General features: G+C 45.2%; 1 protein-coding gene and 1 long non-coding RNA gene across 8 annotated transcripts in view; one reads left to right on the forward strand and one right to left on the reverse strand.

The window, feature by feature from the left end:
• CABIN1 (calcineurin binding protein 1) overlaps nt 1-12,750 on the reverse strand; it is a 157,664-nt gene that overhangs the window by 126,426 nt on the left and 18,488 nt on the right. For all 7 annotated transcript variants that reach the window (XR_004262242.1, XM_032256649.1, XM_032256648.1 and 4 more), the window contains 5 exons: nt 10,546-10,628; nt 9,911-10,003; nt 7,617-7,730; nt 4,772-4,906; nt 2,691-2,871 (listed from right to left, as the gene is read on the reverse strand). Coding sequence is in view for 6 of the 7 variants with exons in the window: in XM_032256649.1 (XP_032112540.1) it covers nt 2,691-2,871; nt 4,772-4,906; nt 7,617-7,730; nt 9,911-10,003; nt 10,546-10,548 (526 nt within the window). In the remaining variant the exon portion in view is untranslated. The remainder of the gene's footprint in view (nt 1-2,690; nt 2,872-4,771; nt 4,907-7,616; nt 7,731-9,910; nt 10,004-10,545; nt 10,629-12,750) is intronic.
• On the forward strand, nt 10,624-11,066 carry LOC116535539. The gene is made up of 2 exons (XR_004262246.1): nt 10,624-10,827; nt 10,933-11,066. It is a non-coding gene; the product is annotated as an uncharacterized LOC116535539 (long non-coding RNA).

The raw sequence follows: 12,750 nt of genomic DNA on the forward strand, positions 1-12,750 counted from the left end.
CAACAGAGTGAAACCCTGTCTCAAGGGAAAAAAAATCTCAAAACCACTCTGTCCCACCATGGCACCTGGTTAAGTAAAGTATGTCCAATCCACACAATCGGTTGCGAAGCAGCCACTACACAGATGATCGAGGAGTATGCTTACTGTCCAGAAATAAGGCCAAGATACAGCACTGGGAAGAAGCAGGGGACAACAGCGGTCAAATAGTGTGGCCCCACCATACACATAAAACAGACTGAATTTTGCTTACTTGTATTTTCCAATTTTCCTTTTTTTTTAAAAAAAACCCTATTATTAAAATTACTGCCTACAATTTAAGACATGTACATAGTTCATGGTAATGTAATAATGAGCCTCCTCAAGTCATTGATCTGGAAAGTCTGTGCTAACTAACTCTAGCTCCTTCAGGAATGGAGACAGTAACAGGTAAACACACAGAAAAAATGGGATGGCATGGATTCACAAAGCAGAACTATGATATAAATTATGAAAGCCTTCAGCACTTGTAATTTGGAACTGTCCAGGTCTCACTAATGAACACAAAGAGAAACAGCACAATGCAGCAGGGTGCCAGCTCTGCCCAGACACTGGAACCGCTATCATGCCCTGCCCAGCTTCTCAGTTTGGTGCAGGTGGACTGCAAGTGACTCCCATCAAGACTAACTAGAAAATGAAGCACCTAGGAGAAGCAACTCACAGAGAAAAGCCAGACCAGAAGGAGAAATCTGGGCATGGAAGCCTGGGAGAGGAGGAAGTGATGCCCTCCTAGTATGATTGGCAGGGGAGAGCAGACTGGCCACAATGCTCAGCAGGGGCCACACACCCCAAAGCACACAAAGGCTGTGCAGTCTGTGAGCAGGGAGAAGTCTGTGCAATCCCAGCACAGCCCAAGCTGCTCAATAGATGGTCCAAAGGTGCCTGCCTCAGACAAATAAGGGACATGGTTTCTCTGAGACCACACGAAATCTGAAGGGTAGCCATCAGTGATTGGACAATGAAGAAAAGGTGATCCTTGCTGTAAAGTAGCAAAGCACTTGGCTGAATTATGTCTATGTTCTCGTGTTTTGTGGAAGGTAGAACTTGTAAGCAATGAAACTGGACATTTTGCTGAGACTTCAAAGCAAAGCATTAAAGACATGGCCCAGTTCCTCCTGGCTGCTTATAGTGAAATGCTAGAATAGAGAAAAGAAGGCATTGTTAAGCAAAACGAAACCAGAACTTAAAGATTTTGAAAATTCTGTCTATCCACATTGCAAAAATTGAGAAAGTTTGTTCTGAGAACAAACAAACAAACAAATTGTTGGTGTGGTCAGCCAACAATTTCCTCATAAGAGCAGTGTGTGCATGAACCACAGACTTAATCAGGTACCTCGGCAGAAGCCAGAAAGGTAAGATTATACCAGCAGAAACACTGTCAGTTGGGACTAACAGGAACAGAAAAAAACGATAAAGAATGAAAGGAAGCCAAGAATATGTGTTATTCTTCAAGGAAAGCGAAGAAGAATCTCAAAGGTAATTCAAAGATCATCTGAGCTGCCACTTCCACCACAGACCAAGAGGCTACGGCTAGTTCCTTAAAGGCTGGGGCCACCGCTCCAGTTTGCATAGGCCAGGATGTCTCAACCTAGCACCTTAGGGGTAGAGCCCTTGCCAAGCCAAAAGGGTGGGACTTGTCCCTCCACCTACCTGCCATGAAGGTGATGTTGCCTCCTCAGCGGGCATCAAGGGCAGAGCATCAGATCAAAGATAATTATTCCTGAGACTTAGGACCTCAAATTTGCCTTGCCACATTTGTTAAGTTTTGGGACCCATCACCCTTTCCTGCTTTTCTATTTCTCCCTATTGGAATGGAAATGTCCTTCCTATATGTATCTGTCCCACCATTATATTGTGGAAGCACATAATTTATCTGGATTTGCAAGTTCACAACTGGAGAGGAATTTTGTCTCAGGACAAATTGTACCTCAAGTCTTACCCACATCTAATTTAGATAATATTTTTGTTTTGTTTTGGAGACAGGGTCTCACTGTGCCACCCAGACAGGAGTGTGGTTATACAACCTCGACTCACTGCAGGCTCAACCTCCCAGGCTGAAGCAGTCCTCCCACCTCAGCCTCCTGAGCAGCTGGGATGACAGTCATGCACCAGTGTGAACCCGGTTAATTTTTGTATTTTTTGAAGAGATGGGGTTTCACCATGTTGCCCAGGCTGGTCTCGAACTCCTAGGCTTAAGTGATCTGCCTGCCTTAGCCTCCTAAAGTGCTGGGATTACAGGCGTAAGCCAACGTACCCAGCCAATTTCTGCTGTTTAAGCCACTTAATCTATGGTACTTTGTTTTTATGGAAGCCCAAACAGACTAAGACACACAAAATGAGATAGTGTAGGGATGAAATCAGCCATTCCTTCTGTCAAACAAACAGAACCTTGCAAAGCAAAAAAAAGAAAAAAGAAATTAGACAGCCAAAAGAAAAATTGTTCAGAAGACATGCTATTTCATTACTACAAGGCATTTAACAAATCAAGAAAGAGATGCAGAATAAAACAGAAATCTAAGAACATTTCCATTCTCCCTGACAGTCTGGCAAAGCCCCTCAACGTTAACTTTGGCTTTCAGTTTACCCAAACTACCTTTCCTCCTCAGTGCCAAAAACTACTGGCACATGGAAGAAGGCATCGAAGCATGACTTACTTGTGTAATCACTAAGGGTGTACAGGACAGTGATTAGGTTATCCAAACAAGGCCAGTGGTCAGGATTGCACCGCAGCCCTTCCTCAAAAGCATGGCGAGCCAGGGGGATCCGGATAAGCCTCAGGGCTACATGTCCAATTTTATACCAGAGGTTGACATCTGTAGAGTCCAGCATCACTGCCTGGAAACAACACAGCAGAGGACACGCACACACGCACGCACACACCCCCACACACCCACCCACCCACCCATGCAGTCAGATCTCTCCTTGAGCAGGCACCCCGGGGTTGGGAGAAACACAGCACTGGCATAGCCACTAAATGGCAAAAGTGGCATGACTATCTTATAACTGACAGGCAATGCTAGCTCATCTTTCCTGGAGTCACATGTTTCCAAGATCTAGAGTAATAATGGCACATAAAAAGTTAGAGGGACCAAGTTATTTAACTTAGAACTTAAAAAAAAAAACTTTTCTTTTTTGAGACTGGGTCTCACTCTACTGCCCAGGCTAGAGTGCGGTGGTGCGATCATAGCTCACTGCATCCCCAAACTTCTGGGCTTAAGCAATCATCTCGCCTCAGCTTCCTGAGTAGCTGGGACTAAAGGGGCGCATCACCACACCCAGCTAATTTTCAATTTTTTTGTAGAGACATGGTCTTACTATGTTGCCCAGGCTGGTCTCAAACTCCTAGCCTCAAGTGATCCTGCTGCCTCGGCCTCCCCATTTTCTTAATATATTTTGTCAATTTGAGCATCTGTATTCCTTACATACTTAATAGGTTAAAAAAAAAAAAAAAGTAAAAGGAGTAGAAGGAAAAGAAAACACAGGACAGGAGTGATGGCTTGTGCCTGTAATTCCAGTTTGGGAGGCTGAGGTGGGAAGAATGCTTGAGTCCACGAGTTCAAGAGCAGCCTGGGCAACATGGCAAAACTCCGTCTCTACTAAAAATACAAAAAAATAATAGGGTATAGTGGTGTGTGCCTACAGTCCCATCTACTTGGGGGCGTGAGATGGCAGGATCACTTGAGCCTGGGAGGTCGAGGCTGCAGTGAGCCTTGATTGTGCCACTGCACTCCAGCCTGTGGAACTGTTGTGTCTTAAATTTTTTTTTTTTCATGGGAGTCTTACGGGATTCAAGAAAACTCATGTACTTTGAAGACAAACCTTGGTTCATATCCCTGCTCCAACACTGATTAGCAGAATGATCCTGAGCTTCCATTTCCTCATCACTAAAGTGAAGATAAAGACTCCTTCCTTCCAAGATGGCATGAGGATTAGTGTATGCATAGGAAGCAAATGGCAGTGTCTGGTGCTTTAGAGGTCCCAGAGAGAGACTGATAGTAACATGAAATAACAATACTATTATGACTGGAAGTATTAATATATTGAATGCTGGCCGGGCGCGGTGGCTCACGCCTGTAATCCCAGCACTTTGGGAGGCCGAGGCGGGTGGATCACGAGGTCAAGAGATCAAGACCATCCTGGTCAACATGGTGAAACCCCATCTCTACTAAAACTACAAAAAATTAGCTGGGCATGGTGGCGCGTGCCCATAATCCCAGCTACTCAGGAGGCTGAGGCAGGAGAATTGCCTGAACCCAGGAGGCGGAGGTTGCGGTGAGCCGAGATCGCGCCATTGCACTCCAGCCTGGGTAACAAGAGTGAAACTCCGCCTCAAAAAAAAAATATATATATATATATATATATTGAATGCTCAGTTTCAGAGTGTTTTTCATACTATTATGCATACCAACTCACTTAATTTTCACAACTATGCTTTTTATCATTCCCACTATATTGGTGTAGACCTAGAGGTACCAAGAGACTGAATAACTCAATCTTGGCCACACATGCACTGAGTAGCAAAGGAAGAATTCACATGCAGGCCTCTGTATCCAAGTATGTGCTCTCCAGACCTGGTCGGTACTAACTGTTATCACCTATGGACCCTAGAGTCTTGGGTACTACAGCTTGGTGATGCACCACTACAAACTCTTCTTTTTGGCCCACAAGACCCCAACCTCATCTCCTCTACCAACAGCTTTCAAAACACCAAGGGAGCTAAGCACCAAAACCCCACCTCTAAGTAGAACTCCATGGCTGTCTCCAGATCCTCCCGCTGGGCCGCCAGCTGAGCCAGGTTCTTGTATGTGGAATATTTCAGAATCAGCCCAGGGTGTTTCAACCCCTCTTTCTCATCACCAGATGAAACTGCCTGTGAACAAAACAAACAGGAACAGAAGGGACAACTAGGCCTTGAAGCCTCAGCAAGCAGCCAGCAGGATACCTAGCTTCCAGGCTGGCCTCTGCTGCAGGCTCTTGAGCCAGTCTAGTGTCGTTCACCACTAGAAAATGAAGGTGCTGCACCATGTGTTCTTACAAGACCACTCCTGCTCCAAGTGCACAGAGAAGAATGAACCACCCTGAGGTATTAATAGTTTGCAGATGTCTGGGCACCATAGGGACAGAGAAAAGCTGCCCTATAACTACTGCCATGCCTGAGGGTTCAGGCCTAGAGAGTAACATTTACAGCACAGGTAGGCCCAGCCAGCAGCTCCAGGTATGAAGATGAAAGACAACGTATGAGCAGGCTGCCTGGGTGCAGGAGGACCTGGAGCTTCATCCCAGACACTCTAGCATCAGGAGTAAGAGTCTGAGCCTATAACTCATCACACGACCATAGACAATTGTTAATTTAACTAAAACATTAGTGTCTGACCTCTGTAATTAAGAACAACAATTCCTACCATAAATGTCAAAAGTTAAAGTGAGCTGAAAGACCATAAAAATTGCAAATGTATTTAGTATGAAAAGTTACTTCATTACAGCTTTAATGACCTTATATTCTAAGAAACTACTGATTAGTAAACTATTGCTCCAACCATAGGACAAAGACTAACATTTTCTAACAGAAAAAACTCACGAGCACCAAGAAGCTCTTTCCTGGGACAGGTGGCTTCCACACATTGCTCTTCATGTTGGGAACAGGCAAGACTCGAAGACATGCCACCCTCAGCAAGCATCCCTTGACTAATCCAAGAATCTATCTACCTTGGAGGTCATAAGGAACTTCTTTAAATCTGAGAAGCTCAAATAAAGCCCCATTCAGTTATCTTCTACTGTCGTCTGACTTAACACACAAAAAGGTCCCCAAGAACCAGCTGACCAGGGCTGGATCCCAGGTACCTCTGTCCCTCCAGGTACAGAACTCTTCAAAACAGTGGGAACAAATTTACTGAGACTGAGTGAGTCTACTTCAGACTAAACAGTCAGCAATACACATAAACATAACAGTGGATGCTCTTAACTAACCTCCACCTAACAGACTACCAACATTCAGTACCACTCTCAATCCGCCCCAGCAAGTCCCTCCAGGACACCAACCAGTTAGGCTGAATGCTTCTTAGGAGTCAGCTGCGGTCCAGGACCTATTTACACCAATCCTCTGTAAAACTGTTATTAAGTACATTAATGTAATAAGAAACTGTTCTATGTATATTTTCTGTACTTTTTGGTTGCTTACAACCAGCATGTTTTTACGATTACAAGCAAGGGGCAGGGGTGCTAAAACAACCTTGTAAGGCTAAAAGTGATATACTTGTGCAAAGAAAGATGCACGCACCTACAACTAAAAGGGTGACACATGACCGTGCCCTTAGGTAAAAGGCCTCCTGCCTAGCACCTGTTGAATGCTGGGCCCACCTGGCATCCATCTATACTTATGCTGCCCTCTGAGTTCAGTGCTTACCTGTTCACATCTCTGAGGTACATTCCACCAAGGCCTGAGAGGGAAGACGCAACAAGCCCAGCAACTGGCCCAAAACCAAAGCTCAGTAAATATGGAATAAACTAATTTTCCCTCTCTGGGTCCTCACCTACTTCCTACTAACACTGAGAGGAGGAGGTCACAAGTCCCATACCCCTTATTCCAAGAAACTGTAACTAGTAACCAAAGAATCTTGACAAGCTATATAATTAGGAATATGAGGAAATACCTTGAGTGAGAGAAGGAATAGATGCTTTCTGCTGACAATTAGAACTCAGTATTCTAACTCATCAGCAGCAAAAACCATCTAGGGGTAGTGTGCTTGAGTCACCAGTATCTGCCTGCTTAGCACTGTAGGAGATAGGAGACTCTGCTGAACTGAAAGACTGTGCAGTCCAGAAAAACACCCATGGAGTTTATCTGTTTCCTTAATGCACATCATCTGCATGTTTGGGTACCTGAAAACAAAAGCCTTTCCTCCCAATGAAATATACACCCTCCTAAATGAATTTCAGGTTGAGACCAATTCCCAAACCTCTGGTCAACATCTCCAGTCAATTCGAGGATTAACTCACTCACCACTACCACAGTCCCCATGCTGGGAACAGGTCTTGCCCTGCCTGCCCCTCTCTGCTGTATCCAGTGCCCCAATCCTTCTGACTATATTCAAAACTCCATGGCATGTCTATACAGCCTTCCCAAGCTCAAGGTCTTTTACTCAAATGGCATTTGCTAGAATGTGCTGCCAATAGGATCATCAGATATCAGCAAACCATGGACTCCAATCCTGGTTCGAACGGTTCACTTACCTGGATGGCTTTGAGCCATCAAGACCTCACTAAGCCTCAGTTTCCACATTTGTAAAACCCAGCTACTGGGCAGAGTGGTTGTGAAGATTAAGTAATAATGATAGCTGGCCTTTACCAAGCACTTACTTTGCACCAGGAACATTCTACATGTTTCACTGGATTCACTCAACCCTCATAAAAACTCAATGAGGCAGATACTCTAGAGGTAGAGAAATAGGGGCAGAGAGGTGAAATGTTTTCAAGGTTCCCCAGACCAGAAATGGGAGAGCAGAGGTAAGGCCCAGAGCACCCAGCCCCATAGCACATACACTGACCACCACAGCACACTGCCTGGCCTGCTGGTGCCTCACCTCCCGCAGCAAGCGCGCCTCCAAGAGCTCATGGTAGGCTTTGGCAGACTCCTCAAACCGGTCATGTTTCTGCAGATCCAGGGCCTTGTGGTACAATGCAAAAGCCTCTGCTTCCTGCAAACCAAGACAAGAGACGTTTTTATACAGCATAAAGATCTGTCTTTTTTAAGCCAAAAATGTATGTAAGGCAGGGCAACAGTCAGAGGAACCAACCATGTGATTAGATGGCTGGAACTTTCAGCTCCCAGACCTCCCAACTTCCAGAAAGGGAAGAGAGGCTGGCGATTGAGTTTAATCACCAGTGATTTAATCAATCATGCCTATGTGATATAATCTCCATTAAAAAAACCCTAAAGGACAGGGTTCAGAAAGCTGCTGAGCTGGTGAACAACATCGAGGTGCTGGGAGGGTGCCGCACCTGGAGAGGGCACAGAAGTTCTGTGCATCCACCCCATACCTTGCCATAAACATCTCCTCCACTCGGCTGTTCCTGAGGTGTATCCTTCGTAATAAATTGGTAAATGCAGGTAAAGTGTTTTCCTAAGTCCTGAGCCATTCTAGCAAACTGTCGAAACTAAAACAGTTAGGGGGTGAGAATCCCTGACTTTTAGCCCAGCTGAACAGGAGTGTGGGTATCCTGGCACTCAATGCTTGCAAGTGGCATCCAAAGTGAGGGCAGTTTTGTGCTAACAAGCTGTTAGCACTATGGAGTCTGTCACTAACTCTAGGTAGCTAGTGTCAGAATTGAATTGTAGGACACCCAGCTGGTGTATGGAGAGTTGGAGAATTGGTTGGTATGGGGGGAAAAATACCACCAATATATGATGTCAGAAGTGCTGTGAGTGAAAAGTTCAGTGTGAATGGTTTCCATTGCAGGCCAGGCACAGCAGCTCACATCTGTAATCCCAGCACTTTAGGAAACCAAGGTGTGAACGAGGAGTTCACGGCCCACCTGGGCAACATAGAGAGACGCCCATTCTACAAAAAATTTAAAAATCAGCTGAGCATGGTGGCCTGTGTCTGTAGTCCTAAGCTATTCAGGAGGCAGAGGCAGGAAGACTACTTCAGCCCAGGAGTTAGAGGTTACAATGAGCTGTGACCATGCCACTACACTCCAGCCTGGGTAACAGAGTGAGACCCTGTCTCTTAAAATAAACAAACAACAACATCAGAAGCTACCACAAACACAAAACTGGTTTCAATTGTTTTCTTTCTTTCTTTTTTTTTTTTTTTGAGACAGAGTCTTACTCTGTTACCCAGGCTGGAGTGCAGTGGCATCATCTCAGCTCACGCAACCTCCGCCTCCCAGGTTCAAACTATTCTTCTGCCTCAGCCTCCCTAGTAGCTGGGACTACAGCCATGAGCCACCTTGCCCAGCTAATGTTTGTACTTTAAATAGAGATGGGGTTTCACCATGTTGGCCAGGCTGGTCTCAAACTCCTGACCTCAAGTGATCCACCCACCTCAGCCTCCCAAAGTGCTGGGAGGCTGAGTGCCTGGCCTGGTTTCCACTGTTTTCTACTCACCACTCTGCCACAGCCTGATCATTGCCTAGGGTGGATGACAACCTCCTGTGGGAGGGAGGTGGCATTGGGTGGGTTGAGCTTCACCGACATGCCTTACAGACTAGGGACAGGTGACTAGTAGACTTCTGAGACAGCTCTGGAACTGTCCTTATTTCTACCATAAAATGCAGGGGGTGTGAAGGAGGACACATATATTTCAGGGAAAATAAAGGCAGGAGTAAACCCTTGTTACACTTGGATAGGACAAGGGCATAGAGATGAATGGATGGAAAGAAGGAAGGCTGAAATGGAAGTGATGCCAGGCCTCATGGGAAAGAGGAGTGATCAACAATCTAGGGATTTAAGGTTGGACCTGTCTCTCTCACTGACCTGGAAGGGATCCCAGTCTAGGCTGCTCCCCTCAAGAGTCTCATCACATTGTAAAGTGAGGGCAATACACTAGGGAACTTCGAAGCACCAACTGCCATTAATATCCTGCCATTCCCTGGGTATCTCAACTCCCGAGGCCTACATAAAAAATGGGCTACATGGAAGTGGGCCTGGTGGCTAAACTGGCCTTTATATACACTGACAGAATAAATATAATTTCTCCTCAATATGATCATCTCCTAAGTAAAACAGGTTTAACAGGAGATGGAGAGCTAGCCATTTTTCAAAATGGAATTTCCCCCTAAAACCCCACTAAGGAGATGCCTAAATGCATTTAAAATGAGGTTCCATCTATAGAAATTAGAAGGTACTTGCAGAGGAAGACATTGCATTACATACCTGAGCCTCCTTTGTCTGGGTTTTGTGACTTTTAAAGCTTCCTTCATGATCATCCTCAACGGTGGAGCTGGCATTTAAGGCTGCAATTCGAATCTAGAAACAGGGATTTGGTGGAAGAGATAAGTTGCTTTGAGATGTCACTCATCTCTTCAAATACTGACAGATGAATACAATTCTGCTCCAGCATATGATCTATTCTACCTTGAAAAGCTATGGCCTCCTCAGATGTGGGGAATGAACAAAAAATCATCATCTAAAGAAAAAAAAAATAAGGAGGGGAGGGTTATGCTAATCTATGCAGAAAGTGTGTCCTGGGTACTGTCCACTGCAAAAGCAACAGACACTGGGGATACCCCAGAAACAGCTCAACACAGTGGAAGGCCCAGGTAATGGAAGAACAGATTTCAACAAAACATGTTAACTTTGTCTTTCCAGCAACTCTGACAAGGTCCTGCAAGCCACTTCAACCACCAGGCAAGCACTCACACCCTCAAAGATGCCAACAGCCCTCCTGGGAGTAAGGCTGCTCCATAATAAGAGCCTTCAGAGTCTACCAGGAAAATGCCCCTCGCCCCCAGGAGTAAAGTAACAAAAGAACACTGATGCCCGCAAAATAGGCAGGCATCAGTCCTTACCATATTCAGAGAGATTCAGCACTGCCACACAGCATCACTTCTCATCTCATCACTGGTAAAGGCTGCCCCAGTCCACAGCTCTCCTAGAAGGGAAACAGGACAATTAAGATAAGGCTTAAGAAGAGCCAGGAAGGTCACAGTGCTGAGGTCCACCAGGAAATAGTCCTTCCCTGAGCTCTATGCACACAGACCAGTGAATAGCTGCCTTGGGACAGTAGTACGGTCTATTACACAAGGATTCATCCTCACCATAGCATTCATCATTGCCCGGCAATGCACCAGGTGCCAGGCACACAAAAGTGTGCCTCATCATAGCTCCTTGGTATAGCATTCATCCTCACCATAGCTCCTCACCATACCATTCATCATTGCCAGGCAATGCACCAGGTGCCAGGCACACAAAAGTGTGAGAACAATCCTTGCCCCCAGGGATCACTGCAAGCAGAGGTAACAAACCTATTATTTTTTTCAAAAGCTGAATGATATGAAAAGAAACACAGGCAACATCTTAAGGCAGAAAAGAACAATTCATTCAAAGGGATTAAGGAAGGCAAAGGAGTAAATTATTGTATTAAGCCTTGAAGAATGGAATACACTGCAGTGGAAGACAGTGAAGCAAAGAGGCAAGGAGAACATGATGAGATGGGGAAACTAGGAGACAAGGTGTTAGAGCAGGGGATGTGTGTGGAGGATGGAGAGGTAGTTGAGGGCCATGCCACAACACAGAGGCCATGAACTTTATCTGCAGGCAACAGGGAACAAATGGGTACTTTAGGGAGAAAAAAATGTCTTGCCAATGTTTTTGAAAGATAATAGAAAAATAATTAGAGGTGGGAAGACCAGTTTGAAGGCTGCAAAAGATGATACGATTGGCAAGGATGTGGAGATTTAGAATCTCATGCAGTGCTCCTGGGAATGTAAACTGGTGCTGTCTTTGTGGAAAACAGTCTGCTAGTTCCTCAAAACATTAAACAGAGCTAGCATATGACCAGGGAATTCCACTACTATGTGTATCTTCCTGAGAGAAATGAAAACATGTCTACGTCAAAACTTGTTCATGAATGTTCACGGAGGGTGGAAACAACCTAAACGTCCATCTACTGATGAATAAATAAAATGAAGTATGTCCATACAAGGGAGTATTCATTATTCAGTCATACAAAGGAATAAAGTTCTGATACATGCTACAACATGGAAGAACCTGGAAAACATTATGCTAAATGAAAGAAGTCATACACAAGAGCATATATTGTCTGACTTCAAGTATATGAGATGTCCAGAATAGGCAAATCTATGGTTTAGTGCAAGAGTCCCCAATGCCCAGGCCACGGGCCAGTACTTGTCCCTGGCCTGTTAGGAATCGAACCACAGAACAGGAGATGATTGGCAGGTGAGCAAGCATTATTGCCTGAGCTCTGCCTCCTGTCAGATCAGCAGCAGCATTAGATTCTCACAGGAGCACAAAGCCTATTATGAACTGCACATGCGAGGGATCTGAGTTGTGCACTCCTTATGAGAATCTAAATAATGCCTGATGATGTGAAGTGGAACAGTTTCAAACAGAAATTATCCCCACCCTCTGTCCTGGTCTATGGAAAAATTGTCTTCCAAGAAACCAGTTCCTGATACGAAACAGATGGGGAATGCTGGTTTAATGGGCTTGGGGAGAAGGACAATTGGGGAATGACTACCAACGGGTTTAGGGTTTCTTTCTGGGATGACAAAAATGTTCTAAAATTGATTATGGTGGTGGCTACACAACTCTATTAATATGCTAAAAACCACTGAATTTGTACACTTCAGGTGAACTACATGGTATGTAAATTATAAAGTTCTTATTTTTAAAAAGATGCCAGGATCCCAGATGGACCCATGACAGCAGGGATGAAGGGGAGTCCCACTAGGAGGTAGACTTACAGGACCTGATACCTAGGCAGCTGGCCCTAGGAACTCGGATGGGTCAGGGAGGGCAGGAGGAGGAGCTGTTAAAAGTCCCACCTGAGAGGCTGGCAGAAGGGCCTGAAAGAGCCCAGCAGGCAGTGGGATAAGCCTTAAACAGACAGACTGAACACATGCTCCACTTTTATTGATTAAAATAATTGCTACTGGCTGGACACTGCGGCTGATGTAATCCCAGCACTTTGGGAGGCTGAGGTGGAAGGACTGCTTGAGCCCAGGAGTTTGAGACCAGCCTGGGCAATAAGG

The sequence above is a fragment of the Sapajus apella genome, unplaced genomic scaffold (assembly GCF_009761245.1).
Source record: "Sapajus apella isolate SASKATOON/1434 unplaced genomic scaffold, GSC_monkey_1.0 scaffold95, whole genome shotgun sequence".
NCBI lineage: Eukaryota > Metazoa > Chordata > Mammalia > Primates > Cebidae > Sapajus > Sapajus apella.